General features: G+C 44.0%; 1 protein-coding gene across 1 annotated transcript in view; it reads right to left on the reverse strand.

The window, feature by feature from the left end:
• Positions 1 to 2241: 2241 nt before the first annotated feature.
• Positions 2242 to 18393, reverse strand: part of LOC115163530 (CXADR-like membrane protein) — an 85747-nt gene continuing 69595 nt past the window's right edge. The window contains exons 3-7 of the mRNA XM_029715510.1: positions 11848 to 12049; positions 8262 to 8429; positions 4527 to 4649; positions 3827 to 3968; positions 2242 to 3009 (exon numbers count right to left, since the gene is read on the reverse strand). Coding sequence (XP_029571370.1) covers positions 2661 to 3009; positions 3827 to 3968; positions 4527 to 4649; positions 8262 to 8429; positions 11848 to 12049 — 984 coding nt within the window. The 3' untranslated portion in view covers positions 2242 to 2660. The remainder of the gene's footprint in view (positions 3010 to 3826; positions 3969 to 4526; positions 4650 to 8261; positions 8430 to 11847; positions 12050 to 18393) is intronic.

Here is an 18393-nt window from a genome sequence, read left to right on the forward strand (position 1 = left end):
GTGCTTCTACACCTGCATTGCTTGCTGTTTGGGGTTTTAGGCTGGGCTTCTGTACAGCACTTTGTGACATCAGCTGATGTAAGAAGGGCTTTATAAATCAATTTGATTGATTTATTTGAAACTGTGTGTCACCCTTCACAACCTGTCCAGACATGCCCGGGTGGGGAGAGTAAAATAGAAATAGAAGGGATACTATGCCCCCTTGTCTTAAAGTTATTCTTATCCAGTATATCCAGTCATGTATCTCTATGTACTGTACTTTAACACCTTATTCACCCATATGTTAATTTGCGGAGGAGTTTACATACTATATGGTTTGATAACTCCAGTCCTCACACTTTTGCCCCAGCCCCAGCCAACACACCTGACTCCAATAATCAACTAATCACGATCTTCAGTTTAGAATGCAATTAGTTTAATCAGCTGTGTTTGCTAGGGATGGGGGAAAAGTGTGACCCCACTACAGACCCGGGAGGCCAGAATTGCCGATCCCTGATGTAGAATGTCCACAGAGCTGAGAGAGAGGATGTGGGGGGGAAAATAAAAGTTTCAGCAGAACTCAGGCTACCATGTCAGTGATACATCCTATGAATGTGGCTAAAGTTTCACCTGTTGAGAACAGCAGATGAGCTGTTCTCTAAATGGGGTCAGGACCATGGAACATGGTGTGTCTTAGATGTCATGGAGTCCGTAAAGCATCACAGAGCGTCTGCAGCACAGGAGGCTGCTGAGGGGAGGAAGACTCATAATAATGGCTGGAATGGAGTGAATTGAATAGTATCAAACACAGGGAAAGCATTGGTGTTTCTCAAAATACATACTACCATGCTCTGAGCACGCAAATTGGAGAAGGGGAGGGTCGGACTATGAGTCCAAATCGAAGTATGCGAAATGGAGCACAGAGGGCACTTCTCGAATGAGTCTGTACATATTTGGAAGCATGCATCGAAGCAAGCTTCAACAGAAATGATGCAAAGAAATATGACGCAACCACGTAAAAAATAAAACAACATTTCTTGAAATCCATTATTTGAGCTGAATTGAGAGAAAATACACTTCGGAATGAAATGTTGCCTATTCTCATCTCATATGTTGCATGACTACAATATTTTATCTTGATAGGTTAATAAAAACATGCTGTGTTATTTTTGGCATGTTTACCTGCCTACGTATCGTAGAATGCAAGCCCATATTAAGTCAATAGGGCAAACTGGTTAGCTACTACTGTTAGCTAGGCAGATAGCCACGAAGAATTGTAAGCTAGCTACCCACAAAGAATTGACATAACATTAGCTTTAGGTCATTTTTGCCTGTTAAACTATGTGGTTAGCTACATTATTACGATTCACATATAGCTAGCTGATAGTTATGAAGTAAAACATTTAATTTGTTTATATCTTGTTTAATCTCTATTGCCATTGTCTTGGCTGGAAGAAGGTTCAGTGAATGGGTAAATCCATAGTAATTTAGTAGGGCTAGCTAGCTAGCCACGAAGAATTGGTAGCTAGCTAACCACGAAAAATGAACATCTACCTTGCATAACATTAGTTTTAGGTCATTTTTGCCTGTTAAACTATGTGGCTAACTAGAGTACAACAATTCACATATATCTAGTTGATAATTATTAGGTAAAACGTTTGTTTTATGTATATCTTCTTGCGTCTATTGTTGCCATTGTCCTGGCTGGAAAAGGTTCAGTGAATGGGGAGATGCAGTGTGAGGTAATACAGTAGGGGGAGTGCGAGTGCTTCTCAAATATGTTTTATGCGTTCTCCACACTCGTCCTCACAAGAACGTACTCGAGAGAACATCACTCGGAGCATGAGAGTGTAGAGCACGGTAGTATGCATATTGAGAAATACCCCATGTGTTTGATGTGTTCGATACCATTCCATTTATTCCATTCCAGCTATTTCTATGAGCCCGTCCTCCTCAAATAAGGTGCCACCGTCCGCCTGTGGTTTGGAGGGGTGATCTAACGGTTTCTCTCCTCACAGGGAAAACAGTCTGCTATCTGTCAGAGGGCCAGGGGTGTTTTTGGGTGTGTGGTTTGTAGCGGGAAGCTCCAATGTGTCTGCCTGCTTGGATTGGTGTGGTTGGATGAGTCAGAGACACCACAAGGCCAAAATAAAGAGGCTTGTTCTCTCTCAGTATTTCATGCCCTCATCCCTCCGTCATCTCCATCGGCACCTGGCTCTGACTTTGGATCTCTCTTTTCTCATCCCATCCCTTCTTTCTTCCTTTTTCTCTGCACTCCCGTCCTTTTGATTTGATAAATAAATAAAAGCTCCACTCTGGGTTTCCTTCCACCTCACCGCACACAGCGCTGTGCTCGCTCACTGCTTCCCATGCCTTCAAAGTTGAAAGAAAAGTGTAAAAATAAGTTCTTTAGCCGAGAGACATAAACAGAAAAGTTCTGTCTCGGGTTTTTAGTTTAGTTTTGTTGTTTTTTATTCAGTAGGGGGCAAGCATTTCTTATTTTCCCTTTTTAAGTATGCATTCATTAAAAGTTTTTGGATTTCTATTATATATTATTTTAATTACATCCTTTTACTAGTTGCATTTCGTTGTTTAACGGAAGAGTTTGTGTCTTTGAAGGGGTGGGGGGAGGGGGTGGGTCGTATACTTCAACACAGCCAGGATGGACTCTCTTCTACTTCCTACACAGTTTGAAAGGCCTTGGTCTGGGCAGGGACCATGAGAGTTGGGGGAGTGGGCCCAGAGATCTGGTTCCTGGAGTTGATGTTGTATTTGGGGGTGCCGGGGGGTTCAGGGGTTTTGTTGGGTGGTACCACCGTGGTGTAGGCTGGGGGGGACTGTGGGAAGTCAGGGGGCTGTCCGTTCTCCTTAAGGGCAGCAATGGCTGGGAGGCGAGGGCGGTGCCCGCGGGGGGCGGTGTTGTGCACCATGGACTGTGTTGAGGAGGCCCCGGAGCGGGAGCTGCCAGAGCGGGATGAGGACAGGGAGTTGGGCTTCACCAGCTTGGCCTTGGGAGCCTCTGCATCCTCCCTGTATGGAGACACACAGCAAAAACAAACAAGAGCTACTTAGATTCGGCCAGTCGTGACTTGAAGTATGCACACAGAGGCAATCATAAACTTAGACAAACTCTACGGCCTTTCTGAGGAGAGCCAGTGGAGAAAACCGTCTTATACAATCAGGGAAAAGGGTTTGGTGATGCTCCACTGCACTTGCTGCATTATCATCTGGGTCTGACACAGTGTCTAAATAAATATAGTCTAATTCGTCTGGGTCTAAATCCACCACATTACATTGGCACCACCGTCACCGAGCCCACTTCAGAAAACTACATCACCTAGCCTGCGAGCTCCATCCATTCCCGCCCGCTCAGTGGCTAAACATGGCATGTAAACAGGAAACACCTCCCCGTAGTCTGCATTATTTACTACACAGTCATCCCCAACCAAGCTGCATTATTCATCTGAACACCGGCAAATAAGCAGCTACACAGCCTCCAAGCTGTGACATTTGTTTTTTGCTGCTGTAACTAGCCGTGCCATTAGCAGCCTGGAGGCCCCAGTTTACTGTAGATCAACACGGCCTCAATCCACATCTAGGCCCTGCCGCCTTCTAAGGCCTGCTCTGGAAAGGAGAGAAGCTCTGGTCATGGGAGCAGAGAGGTGTGAAAAGAAGGCTCTCGGAAACCAATCAATACTACGCTTGACAATGAGGGATTTATTACAGAGACACACGCATGTGTACATACACATGCACAGAAGTGGGTACTTTGCTTTAGTACTTTAGTTAGACAGAAAAAGAGCAAAAGAAGAACAGAAGAAGAAGAACAAGAAGAAAAATAACTGACCTGATCTCGTTGGGAGTCTCCTCCTCCTCATACTTCTTCTTCTCTTTCTTGCGGAAGACGAGCCAGATGATTAGGATGATGAGGAGAACACCAAAGGAGACGCCCACCACGGCACCTGCCAGCACGCCCATCCCTCGAACATCTGTGGAACATCACACATCTGTGACATCAGAAGGGCAGAGAAAAAACACCACAAATGCACCTGCACATATAGTATTCATACCGTACTGTGCACACATGCAAATATTGATGCTTCTCACATAAACAATCCCTTTGAAAATAATGGTTTAGTCCCTATAGGTAAATCCTGTAAATTTGTAGATCATAGATTTTGCTGATGTTGTGTGTATTATGTGTTCAGTCCCCTACAAAGCTAGGAATCTAACAAAATGGTATCAAACCATTTCTGTTGCTGTGTTAACTTATAAATCATGTCCCCAACAGTTTACCCTGTTGTGACCCTAAAATTCCTGTGCCTTTCTGGAAATCTATTACTGTGACATTGAAACATGGCTGTTTGGGTGAAGCTGATGACCAATGGCCAATGTTTTAACGGTACCGTCCCCAGTGTTGGTTTACTGAGGCAGAGGGGAGTGGAGGGAGGAGAAACCAATTTTCAGGTGCTGTTGGAAACTACAGTCATTCATCATCATCGTAGCACGGTGTGGTGCGGAGCTGGAGAGCATCTTTCGCTACTCACACTGCATGGTGACCTCGATGATGCAGTTCTCCTCGCCCACGTCATTGCTGGCGGTGCACTTGTAGAAACCTGTACTGTCCTTCGTCAGGTTCCGCAGGGTGACGATCTCTGGATTCTTCAGATCTGTAGGAGAGATATATAGACTGTGATTTAACAACCTGCTCAACCATGGAAATCTGAGAGGACCGGATAGCCTCAGACAACAACATTGATGTATATGCTGATTCGGTGAGCGAGTTTATTAGCAAGTGCATCGGTGATGTTGTACCCATGGTGACAATTAAAACCTTCCCCAACCAGAAACCGTGGATTGATGGCAGCATTCGCGCAAAACTGAAAGCTCCGAACCACTGCTTTCAATCATGGCAAGGCGACCGGAAACATGACCGAATACAAACAGTGCAGCTATTCCCTCCACAAGGCAATCAAACAAGCTAAGCGTCAGTATAGAGACAAAGTAGAGTCACAAATCAACGGCTCAGACATGAGACGTATGTGGTAGGGTCTACAGTCAATCACAGATTACAAAAAGAAAACCAGCCCCGTCGCGGACACCGCTGACTTTCTCCCAGACAAATTAAACAACTTCTGCGCTCGCTTTGAGGACAATACAGTGCCACTGACACGGCCCGCAACCAAAACCTCCTTCACCGCGGCCAACGTGAGTAAAACATTTAAACGTGTTAACCCTCGCAAGGCTGCCGGCCCAGACGGCAACCCTAGCCGTGTCCTCAGAGCATGCGCAGACCAGCTGGCTGGTGTGTTTACTGACATATTCAATCAATCCCTATCCCAGTCTGCTGTTCCCACATGCTTCAAGAGGGCCACCATTGTTCCAGTTCCCAAGAAAGCTAAGGTAACTGAGCTAAACGACTATCGCCCCGTAGCACTCACTTCCGTCATCATGAAGTGCTTTGAGAGACTAGTCAAGGATCATATCACCTCCACCCTACATGACACCCTAGACCCACTCCAATTTGCTTACCGCCCCAATAGGTCCACAGACGACGCAATCGCAATCACACTGCACACTGCCCTAACACATCTGGACAAGAGGAATACCTATGTAAGAATGCTGTTCATCAATTACAGCTAGGCATTTAAAACCATAGTACCCTCCAAACTCGTCATTAAGCTCGAGACCCTGGGTCTCGACCCCGCCCTGTGCAGCTGGGTCCTGGACTTTCTGACGGGCCGCCCCCAGGTGGTAAGGGTAGGCAACAACATCTCCACCCCGCTGATCCTCAACACTGGGGCCCCACAAGGGTGCGTTCTCAGCCCTCTCCTGTACACCCTGTTCACCCATGACTGTGTGGCCATGCACACCTCCAACTCAATCATCAAGTTTGGTAGGCTTGATTACCAACAACGACGAGACGGCCTACAGGGAGGAGGTGATGGCCCTCGGAGTGTGGTGTCAGGAAAATAACCTCACGCTGAACGTCAACAAAACAAAGGAGATGATCGTGGATTTCAGGAAACAGCAGAGGGAGCAGCCCCCTATCCACATTGAAGGGACAGTAGTGGCGTACACATCACGGACAAACTGAAATGGTCCACCCACACAGACAGCGTGGTGAAAAAGTCGCAACAGCGCCTCTTCAACCTCAGGAGGCTGAAGAAATTTGGCTTGTCACCAAAAACACTCACAAACTTTTACAGATGCACAATTGAGAGCATCTTGTTGGGCTGTATCACCGCCTGGTACGGCAACTGCTCCGCCCACAACCGCAAGGCTCTCCAGAGGGTGGTGCTGTCTGCACAACGCATCACCGGAGGTAAACTACCTGCCCTCCAGGACACCTACACCACCCGGTGTCACAGGAAGGCCAAAAAGATCATCAAGGACAACAACCACCCGAGCCACTGCCTGTTCACCCCGCTATCTTCCAGAAGGCGAGGTCAGTACAGGTGCATCAAAGCTGGGACCAAGAGATTGAAAAACAGCTTCTATCTCAAGGCCAACAGACTGTTAAACAGCCATCACTAACATTGAGTGGCTGCTGCCAACATACTGAATCAATCTCTAGCCACTTTAATAATAAAACATTTGATGTAATAAATGTATCACTAGTCACTTTAAACAATGCCACTTTATATAATGTTTACATATCCTACATTACTCATCTCATAGGTATATACTGTACTCGATACCATCTACTGCATCTTGCCTAGGCCGCACGGCCATCACTCATCCATATAATTTATATGTACATATTCTTATTCATTCCTTTACACTTGTGTGTATAAGGTAGTTGTTGTGAAATTGTTAGATTACTTGTTAGATATCACTGCACGGTCGGAACTAGAAGCACAAGCATTTCGCAACACTCGCATTAACATCTGCTAACCATGTGTATGTGACCAATACAATTTGATTTGATTTGATTTGTCTGTGATGCAGTTTGTACATGTATTTACATTACAATGGTTTCATGCACTTTTACAGTTAGCATGACCTTGAAGAGTAATTTGATTAACAGCATGTAGTAAATCTTTACAGTGATGTACTGCACTTCATATCAAAGTCTACTTAGCTCTGATCCACTCCATTCTATGATAATCTAGTACAGACCAGCAGCAAGAAAAATGCATTGTGAGTCTGTATTGAGGTGAAATTGTATCGATGAGTGTTATGCCTAGTTAGATCTGACTCAGGTCTGTTTATGGCTTACCATTCCTGTCTGTAATAGCGTGTCAGCTCTGATGTATCACACTTTGTGGGACAGAGCAGGAAATGAACTCGCAAATGTTGATCTTGGCCTCTGAGAGATTGGGTATACTCAGACTCAGAGTGGCTTTGGTGATTGAAGAGGGGCCCGTAGACACTGGGGGAATTTAGGAGGAGTTGAAAGAGTTTGTCTGAGAGAACGATTGAGCTTTACTGGGTTAAGAGTCGTTTAGTCATCCCCGTCACAACAGCCACGTAATATTACTGTTTACCACTACCAATAAATATTGGCCCATGCCGATTTGTTTTATCGCCCAATGAAAACTAATTAGACCGTACAGGTGTTGTTTCATGGAGGTCATTAACTTCTAGGCTTTTGGCATTGGCACGTGCCATGGCTAATGCGAGTTGAGTGGGGAAAATAGGTGGTTAAAATTCAATGTAATGAAGGCGTGTTGTTGTGTGCCTTGGGGATAGATGCTTCTAGTATAGGGATCATCAACTAGATTCAGCTGCTGGACAATTTGTTTTGTTGAGCAAATGGTCATGGGTTTGGAACATAATTACTAATAATTTTTAGAACACAAATTGACCGCAAGAAGCCCAAACAGATATAAAACCTTGCTTACATTTGTATACGATCACATATATCCCTCTATTATGCGTGGGAATACTTTTGGACAAATGTTCTAAATAAATATCACTTGGAGCTGATTTTCTGGTGTTTTTACAGTCTTTTATGTCCCCATTTTTTTAATATATATATATATATATATATATTTTTTTTTTTTACTTGGGGGGCCAAATAAAATCGCCTGCTGGCCAAATTCGGCCACCAGTTGGGGAACCCTAGTCTGGAAGTGGATGAAGAATGGAGGAAGTTTTCGTGCTGTATTGAATCTCCATTACATTTTGGTGTTTCGGAGGCAGACTGGAATTTAGGTGTTTGGGGATCAAATTTCTTCTGGGAAATACTAGCATCAAAGTAACATATACTATGTAATATCCTCTTTAGGGGACCCGTGTTACACATACACATGTGTACTTGTGGACAATCTACTTACCTCTCAGTGCCAGTAGGGGGAGTTTCCCAACACTCTTTCCCTTATCCAGCACCCTCCCCCAATTGTATTTGATAGGGTCTGAGCCGTCACTGGATTTGCAGCTCAGTTTAACGTCACTGCCCTCTAACAGCCTGCCGTCCATCCAGCATCGTGGCTTAGAGGGCTTCACTGTAGAAACAACAGAACAGTAGTTACATAACACTACAAATAACACTATTATACAAAAAAGAAAACAGGATGGTACCTAATACAGATAATGATTAATTCATATAATATGCTGTTTAGCCCAGAGAATGACATACTGTAGCAGCATGTGTAAATGTGAATTAATACTAAAAGATTCTTGAGTGTAACAATAGCTTGTTTGTTTCTTATGGAAGTCAATGCTGGGATTAAGAGTAGTATTAAAGGCCCAGGCCAAGATCAATAAGTGACTGTGAGTTGGTTTTGAAAGCCTGCAAACAGAGACAGGTCAGGAGAGAGTGCTGTGCTCCTGAGTTCCTGTGGCCTGGAGGTCACTAGATGGCCAGCCCTGCTCTAAGCTCTATGGCTGCTTCACAGCAGCAGCTGCAGCTCCCTCCAACCCTCAACTCATCCTTCTATCCCTCAACCCATTCCTCCATCTCTTCCTCCTTCCATCCGTCCATCCTTTCCCTCCATCCCTTCCCTTCTACTCTAACCGGCCTGGTGAACATGCTGCTCACACACTCGGTAAGGGATGTAATAAGGGGGCTGAGGAGAGTGCCGGGGATTCTGCAGTTCATCTCACAGCTCTGTCAGGGCCAGTTAGGCTGCTCTCTCTGCAACAGGAGCATCCAGAGCGAGGACACACACACTGACACAGAGGCCCAGGCCCAGACCCAGCCAGCAGCCAGCTCCTCTGCCAACCCATTATCTTAACATTGGGACTGCGAAAGAAAAATGCAAATGTTCGTCTCTCAAAATCGAAAGTGTCACTGCAAAGCTGATGGCAATTTGTAAAAATCTAAGCGTTAACTCAATGAAATGTCTTTATGGAGGAGAGAGAGAAAAGAGAGAAAGGATTAAGAGACTGTTCCATTAAAGAACCAATAACCGCCGGTTGAACTAATCTCCCATGATGTTTTAATAAATTGCATAGTTTCTGACATTGAGAATGATCTCACTTCCCCCATTGGACTACTAGACGGCTTTGTGGTATTGCTGCTCTCCATTTGCCTGTCTGTCCTTCAAAGCTGTTTGTCTATTCAATGATATGCAGAGACACATTTACCACAGAGACAGTTAAAACTAAACCATTTAAAACAGATCCGCCAAGCCTCTGTGTATTGGGGCAATGAAGAAACTAAACAGAACAGAGAATAAAACAACAATGGCGTCTTTGCCTCTGCTAAAGCAGCCCAGCTGGCTTTGCCATCATACTTATGAGAGCTGAATTACGGCTCAGAACTCTGTCTGGTGTTTAATAATTAAAATCAGATATAACACATATTAAATCATCATAAAGAGCTTGTCTGCCGTATAATGACAGAAAACTTATTTTCTTATCATGGTAGCAATGTTTAAAGGGGAAGTTCACACATTTTCACTCTTTCTGTGCTTTTAGCTGACCCCCGCCCAAACAGTTTTAAAAAATGTGTATTTTTTTACTGAGACAATAGTTTTTCACAGTCATCACTTGCAATAGACTACAATGCATTATGAAAATGTGTTTAAAACATGTTCTAAAATGCTCGAAAACACTCCAAACCACCTCATATTACATCAGAATCTCATTCTGGATAATGTCTCTGCACTCAATTTGGGATTGTCTTTCCACCATGCAATAAATCCATGAATGATGCTGTTCACAACAACAACACAAATATGCAAATATGGATTTATGGGACAGTGGAAAACGTTTTCTAAAATTGAGTACAGAGGTGTTATCCAGAATGAGATTCTAATGTAATATTAGGGGGTTTGGAGCATTTTATAACATGCTTAAACACATTTTCATAATGCATTGTAGTCTAAGGCAAGTAATGAGTCAGCAAAATGTGACAATCAATTTTCTCTGTAATGAAACAAAATATGACAAATGGTTTGGGGTATCAACTACAAGCACAGAAAATGTGAAAATAAGGCCTCCTGTAAAAATGGGTGAAGTTCCGCTTTAACAACTAAATTCTGCATCGTCTGTTTCAAGCTGACGAGGTCAATCCCCAATGTCAGCCATTTCTTGCCTTTACCTCTCACTGTCAACTGCGTTTATTTTCAGCAAACTTAACATGTGTAAATATTTGTATGAACATAACAAGATTCAACAACATACATAAACTGAACAAGTTCCACAGACATGTGACTAACATAAATTGAATAATGTGTCCCTGAACAAAGGGGGGGGGGGGGTCAAAATCAGAAGTAACAGTCAGTATCTGGTGTGGCCACCAGCTGCATTAAGTACTGCAGTGCATCTCCTCCTCATGGACTGCACCATATTTGCCAGTTCTTGCTTTGAGATGTTACCCCACTCTTCCACCAAGGCACCTGCAAGTTCCCGGACATTTCTGCGGGGAATGGCCCTAGCCCTCACCCTTCGATCCAACAGGTCCCAGACGTGCTTAATGGGATTGAGATCCGGGCTCTTAGCTGGCCATGGCAGAACACTGACATACCTGTCTTGCAGGAAATCACGCACAGAACGAGCAGTATGGCTGATGGCATTGTCATGCTGGAGAGTCATGTCAGGATGAGCCTTCAGGAAGGGTACCACATGAGGGAGGAGGATGTCTTCCCTGTAACGCACAGTGTTGAGATTGACTGCAATGACAACAAGCTCAGTCCGATGATGCTGTGACACACCTCCCCAGACCATGACGGACCCTCCACCTCCAAATCGATCCCGCTCCAGAGTACAGGCTTCGGTGTAACGCTCATTCCTTCGACGATAAACGAGAACTCGACCATCACCCCTGGTGAGACAAAACTGCAACTTGTCAGTGAAGAGCACTTTTTGCCAGTCCTGTCTGGTCCAGCGACGGTGGGTTTGTGCCCATAGGCGACGTTGTTGCCGTTGATGTCTGGTGGCGACCTGCCTTACAACAGGCCTACAAGCCCTCAGTCCAGCCTCTCTCAGCCTATTGCGGACAGTCTGAGCACTGATGGAGGGATGGTGCGTTCCTGATGTAACTCGGGCAGTTGTTGCAGAGGGGTCAAATACTTATTTCCCTCATTAAAATGCTAATCAATTTATAACATTTTCGACATGCGTTTTTTTGGATTTTTGTTGTTGTTATTCTGTCTCTCACTGTTCAAATAAACCTAACATTTAAATTATAGACTGATTATTTCTTTGTCAGTAGGCAAACGTACAAAATCAGCAGGTAATCAAATACTTTTTTCCCTCACTGTATATGATATGTTACGTCTACTGTATATGCCTCAACAACCACACATCTCAGAGACCCTCGCAACAGAGAAACAAGGCCAAACAAAAAATCTAAATCGAATCACTCCATCTAAATCAAATTGAATCATTGGATCAGTTAGCATGAGAGAGGAAATGTGCCTGCTAATTCCCTATTGATTAGCGTGTGTGAGAGACAGAGCTGGAGAGCAGACTCACCCAGCACTATGAGGTTAACCTGGCTCCAGTGGTACTTTCCCCCTGTCTTGACCTTGCAGTAGTACTCTCCAGAGTCCGTCAGCTGTAGGTCACTGAGGAGCAGGGAGGCGTCTCCCTTTAGGTAGTCCCCTGCGAAAGACAGACGACTGGCCTCGCTGGTCACCTCACTGGTGTACACCTGGCCCCCGAAAAACGTGATGATCTGGGTTGGGGAGAGAGACAATAAGACACACTGAGAGAGCTGTATGCAGAGACATATGTAAAGACATCATATCTGTATCTGGATTTACACATGCATTGGACACTGCTTGCTCATAAAGACACATACAGTACAGACATGTACCCTCTCTTTGTCTTTTTTCTCTCTCCCTTGTAAACACACACACACTACAACAACACCATCAAACACAGCTGTCACAGCAGCCTATTACTCAGGGCAACTGAGAGCCTGCAGATAGTGACTGCTAAATGCTGGTGCCACAGCACATCAGTGCCACAGGAGCTGGGTTTACCTGCTGTGCTTGCAGGTGACAACTGGCCATTTACAGTACACACACACACAAACACACACACAAACACGCACACACACACACACAGTCTTGTACAACTAACCTTGTGGGGACTCAAAATTCTGTCCTTTTCAAAATTATTTCCCCTAACCCTAACTCTAACCCTTACCCTAACCCTAACCCCAAAACCTAACCCTAACCCTAAATCTAACCCTGAATTTAAACCTAATTCTAACCCTAACACTAATTCTAACCTTAACCCTAAACCCCTGCGAAATAGCGTTTGACCTTTCGGGGATCAAGGTTGGGTAGCTTACTTTCTAAATGTAATTCGCTACAGTTACTAGATACCTGTCCAAAATTGTAATCAGTAATGTAACTTTTTGATTACCCAAACTCAGTAACATTATCTGATTACATTCTGTTACATTTAGATTACTTTCCCCTTAAGAGGCATTAGAAAAAGACAAAAATATATGTTACCAATTCAACGACATCTATTGCAGGATAAATCAATGTTAAAGTTTACATAGCTGGCCCTATAAGATGTTACATTTTACTTTATGGGTTGGTTATGTTGGTTTCTTCTAACCCATCCCTTTCTACTACATTAAATTATATCTTTACATTAATAGACAGTACCAGTCAAAAGTTTGGACACACCTACTCATTCAAGGGGTTTTCCTTATTTTTACTATTTTCTACACTGTAGAATAATAGTGAAGACATCAAAACTATAACACAACACATATGGAATCATGTGGTAACCAAAAAAGTGTTAAACAAATCAAAATATATTTTAGATTTGAGATTCTTCAAAGTAACCACCCTTTGCCTTGATGACAGCTTTGCACACTCTTGGCATTCCTTCAACGAGCTTCACCTGAAATTCTTTTCCAAGGAGTTCCCACATATGCTGAGCACCCGTTGGCTGCTTTTCTTTCACTCTGAGGTCCAACTCATCCCAAACCATCTCAATTGGGTTGAGGTCGGGTGATTGTGGAGGCCAGATCATCTGATGCAGCAATCCATCATGCTCCTTCTTGGTCAAATAGCCCTTACACAGCCTGGAGGTGTGTTTTGGGTCATTGTCCTGTTGAAAAACAAATGATAGTCCAACTAAGCGCAAACCAGATGGGATGGCATATCACTGCAGAATGTTGTGGTAGCCATACTGGTTTAGTGTGCCTTGAATTCCAAATAAATCACCGACAGTGTCACCAGCAAAGCACCCCCACACCATCACACCTCCTCCTCCGTGCTTCACGGTGGGAACCACACTCCAGCCACATGAGGTCTAGAATTGTCCATTGCTTGTGTTTCTTGGCCCAAGCAAGTCTCTTCTTCTTATTGGTGTCCTTTAGTAGTGGTTTCTTTGCAGCAATTCGACCATGAAGGCCTGATTCACGCAGTCTCTTCTGAACAGTTGATGTTGAGATGTGTCTGTTACTTGAACTCCGTGAAGCATTTATTTGGGCTGCAATTTCTGATGCTGGTAAGTCTAATGAATGTATTCTCTGCAGCAGAGGTAACTCTGGGTCTTCCTTTCCTGTGGTGGTCCTCATGAGAGTCAGTTTCATCATAGCTCTTGATGGTTTATGCGACAGCACTTGAAGAAACTTTTAAAGTTCTTGACATTTTCAGGATTGACTGACCTTCATGTCTTAAAGTAATGATGGACTGTCATTTCTCTTTGCTTATTTGAGCTGTTCTCGCCATAATATAGACTTGGTCTTTTACCAAATAGGGATATCTTCTGTATACCACCCCTACCTTGTCAAAACACAACTGATTGGCTCAAAATAATTAAGAAGGAAAAAAATTCCACAAATTAACTTTTAACAAGGCACACCTGTTAATTAAAATGCATTCCAGGTGACTACCTCATGAAGCTGGCTGAGAGAATTTCCTAGAGTGTGCAAAGCTGCCATCAAGGCAAAAGGTGGCTACTTTGAAGAATCTCAAATCTCAAATATATTTTTATTTGTTTAACACTTTTTTTGGTTACTACATGATTCCATATGTGTTATGTCATAGTTTTGATGTCTTCACTATTATTCTATGATGTAGAATATAGTAAAAATAAAGAAAAACCCTTAAATAAGTAGGTGTGTCCAAACTTTTGACTGGTACTGTATATAATTTATAAGTCGAAAAATGGATGTAGCAACTACAGATTGCCCCTTTAAGTCTATCAAAAGTGTGCAAGTTTGAGCATATAGATTTAGGCCTATAGATTTTTTTTATCAGCATGAATTATATTGAGCAATTAAAGCCCTATTTTTATTCAATAGGCTGGGATCTGCACCATGCAGCTGTTGCAAGAGCGCATTTTTCACTGGCTGTCCACTGGTTTCAAAAACAATGATTGATAGGCAGCTTAAACTTCTTGAATTCAACCATTCAACCATACTGTAACAGCTCAAATACACATTTAGATTTGTGAACAGCCATCCATAACAACCACAATCCGTAAAATGCAAATAGCTAAATGAGAGAGCAGCAGTGTGATTTACATCAATGCGCTATGTAGATATCAATAATAAGTGATATCCGTATCGGCGTAGACTACACCACTGCTGTCATCCTTACCTCCAAGTGTTTATTCAAGTTGGATAATCTTTGGATGCCGACAGCAGTCGCACCATTGGACGACATAGCTTTGCTGTAGCCTACAAAAGCCTATCCCTGCTCTTTTCCCACAATCCATCAAACACATTTGGTGTGTCATCATCGTGGTCTCTGACGTGTGGTCAGACTCGCTCAGGTGAACAAACTTAAACTTGCGCCTTTTTTCAATGCTGATTTGAATGTCATTGAGAAACCGATGAAGTGTCAAAGATTTTTTTCACAAATTTATGAATTTAAAAGTAATCCTCGAAGTAATCATCTAGTTTATCAAAAGTATCTGTAATCTGATTACTATACTGCTCAAAAAATAAAGGGAACACTTAAACAACACATCCTAGATCTGAATGAAAGAAATAATCTTATTAAATAATTTTTTCTTTACATAGTTGAATGTGCTGACAACAAAATCACACAAAAATAATCAATGGAAATCCAATTTATCAACCCATGGAGGTCTGGATTTGGAGTCACACTCAAAATTAAAGTGGAAAGCCACACTACAGGCTGATCCAACTTTGATGTAATGTCCTTAAAACAAGTCAAAATGAGGCTCAGTAGTGTGTGTGGCTCCACGTGCCTGTATGACCTCCCTACATCGCCTGGGCATGCTCCTGATGAGGTGGCGGATGGTCTCCTGAGGGATCTCCTCCCAGACCTGGACTAAAGCATCCGCCAACTCCTGGACAGTCTGTGGTGCAACGTGGCGTTGGTGGATGGAGCGAGACATGATGTCCCAGATGTGCTCAATTGGATTCAGGTCTGGGGAACGGGCGGGCCAGTCCATAGCATCAATGCCTTTCTCTTGCAGGAACTGCTGACACACTCCAGCCACATGAGGTCTAGAATTGTCTTGCATTAGGAGGAACCCAGGGCCAACCACACCAGCATATGGTCTCACAAGGGGTCTGAGGATCTCATCTCGTTACCTAATGGCAGTCAGGCTACCTCTGGCGAGCACATGGAGGGCTGTGCGGCCCCCCAAAGAAATGCCACCCCACACCATGACTGACCCACCGCCAAACCGGTCATGCTGGAGGATGTTGCAGGCAGCAGAACGTTCTCCACGGCGTCTCCAGACTCTGTCACGTCTGTCACATGTGCTCAGTGTGAACCTGCTTTCATCTGTGAAGAGCACAGGGCGCCAGTGGCAAATTTGCCAATCTTGGTGTTCTCTGGCAAATGCCAAACGTCTTGCACGGTGTTGGGCTGTAAGCACAACCCCCACCTGTGGACGTCGGGCCTTCATACCACCCTCATGGAGTCTGTTTCTGACCGTTTGAGCAGACACATGCACATTTGTGGCCTGCTGGAGGTCATTTTGCAGGGCTCTGGCAGTGCTTCTCCTGCTCCTCCTTGCACAAAGGCAGAGGTAGCGGTCCTGCTGCTGGGTTGTTGCCCTTCTACGGCCTCCTCCACGTCTCCTGATGTACTGGCCTGTCTCCTGGTAGCGCCTCCATGCTCTGGACACTACGCTGACAGACACAGCAAACCTTCTTGCCACAGCTCGCATTGATGTGCCATCCTGGATGAGCTGCACTACCTGAGCCACTTGTGTGGGTTGTAGACTCCGTTTCATGCTACCACTAGAGTGAACGCACCGCCAGCATTCAAAAGTGACCAAAACATCAGCCAGGAAGCATAGGAACTGAGAAGTGGTCTGTGGTCCCCACCTGCAGAACCACTCCTTTATTGGGGGTGTCTTGCTAATTGCCTATAATTTCCACCTGTTTTCTATTCCATTTGCACAACAGCATGTGAAATGTATTGTCAATCAGTGTTGCTTCCTAAGTGGACAGTTTGATTTCACAGAAGTGTGATTGACTTGGAGTTTTATTGTGTTGTTTAAGTGTTCCCTTTATTTTTTTGAGCAGTGTATATTATTGCTGGTATTTTTGCTGTAATGTAACGGTTTACAGCTACTAGTTTTTTGTAATCCGTTACTCCCCAACCCTGGTGGGGACTAACAAAATGTCCCCAGTTGGTCAAATTTTTGTTTGTTTCCGTGTCTGTGGAAGGCCTCAGTATATGGGCCTATGGGTGGTTAACACCATTATCATTAGCATACGCATCCCCAGGTTAGCACAAGTGAACCCTGCCCTTGCTCAGGCTTTCTCTCCCCTCTGTGCTCCTGACACATGTAGCCTGTACGCTCGGCAACAGAGGCTAAATGTTGACAAGCTGCTCTTTTTCATTTCAACATGGCCTTTCAGCGGAAATAAAATAATTTGTTATTCATTCCGCCACAGGCACAGTCTCATTCCTAATCAAATGATCAGACATTTGATTTTAATTAATGGTGGCTTCAATGTTATCTCCCCGTTAAATAGTCAATGCAATGTGCCAGCCCCTTCAGAGGAATAAAAGTCTTAGACATTTGTTTTCCCTTTTCTTCCTTTCTCTCCCTCCTCCCTTCTCTCCCTACTCACTTCTCCCTTCTTTCTCCTCCCTTCTCTCCCTCCTCCCTTTTCTCCCTTCACTCCCTCCTTCCCTTCTCTCCCTCCTCCCTTCTCTCCCTCTTCCCTTCTCTCCCACCTCCCTTCTCTCCCTACTCCCTTCTTCCCTTCTCTCCCTTCTCTCTTCTTTCCCTACTCTCTTCTTCTCTTCTCTCCCACCTCCCTTCCCTCCTTACTCCCTTCTTCCCTTCTCTCCCTCATCCCTTCCCTCCCTACTCCCTTCTTCCCTTCTCTCCTGCCTCCCTTCTCTCCCTCCTCCCTTCTCTCTCTCCTCCTTTCTCTCCTGCCTCCCTTCTCTCCCTCCTCCCTTCTCTCCCTCTCCCCTTTGTCCTGTCTCCATTTTCTTGTGGAACCAAATCTCTCACTGCTAATCAACAGATCAGTGTGTTAACGAATGACTTCCAAAGAGAGAAGAAATCTCTTTGTTCTGACGAGGCCTGTTGAGATTCCATGGTCTTACTGTTATCAGATACTGCATTTCATTAAGAAAAAACAGGAACAAATCAAAACAGAAACTGATACTCTAACATCTTCTGAGAGCTACAACACAAGTAATTAGATTAGGGCTGTTTTTAGACTCGGGTAAATGATTCAAGGTAGGTGATAGGATGGATCCATTTTTATCCTATTAAGAGCTGGCAGTATTGATGTGGTCTAATTCAATTGTCAGGGACTGGAAGGTCTAGGTATTCTATTTTCACAGCTGGTAGGATGTATAGGCTTTATTTATTAACTGTGTCTCTGGTGGACTTTCAGTCACAGTAATTTGTTTACTACTGTATCTCTGTCGATATTGTAACACTTCAGGGAATCTGAAAAAGCCTATGAACAAAACCCTGAGCAGATAAAATAAATAGAGGAATGAGGAATTGGGAGAGAGTAAGAATAAACTGTAGGAAGTAGAAAAGGGTTGAGATGGGAAGGAAACAAATTGGAGGAACATTGTGTTGTAT

The sequence above is a fragment of the Salmo trutta genome, chromosome 26 (genome assembly GCF_901001165.1).
Source record: "Salmo trutta chromosome 26, fSalTru1.1, whole genome shotgun sequence".
NCBI classification, from domain to species: Eukaryota; Metazoa; Chordata; class Actinopteri; order Salmoniformes; family Salmonidae; genus Salmo; species Salmo trutta.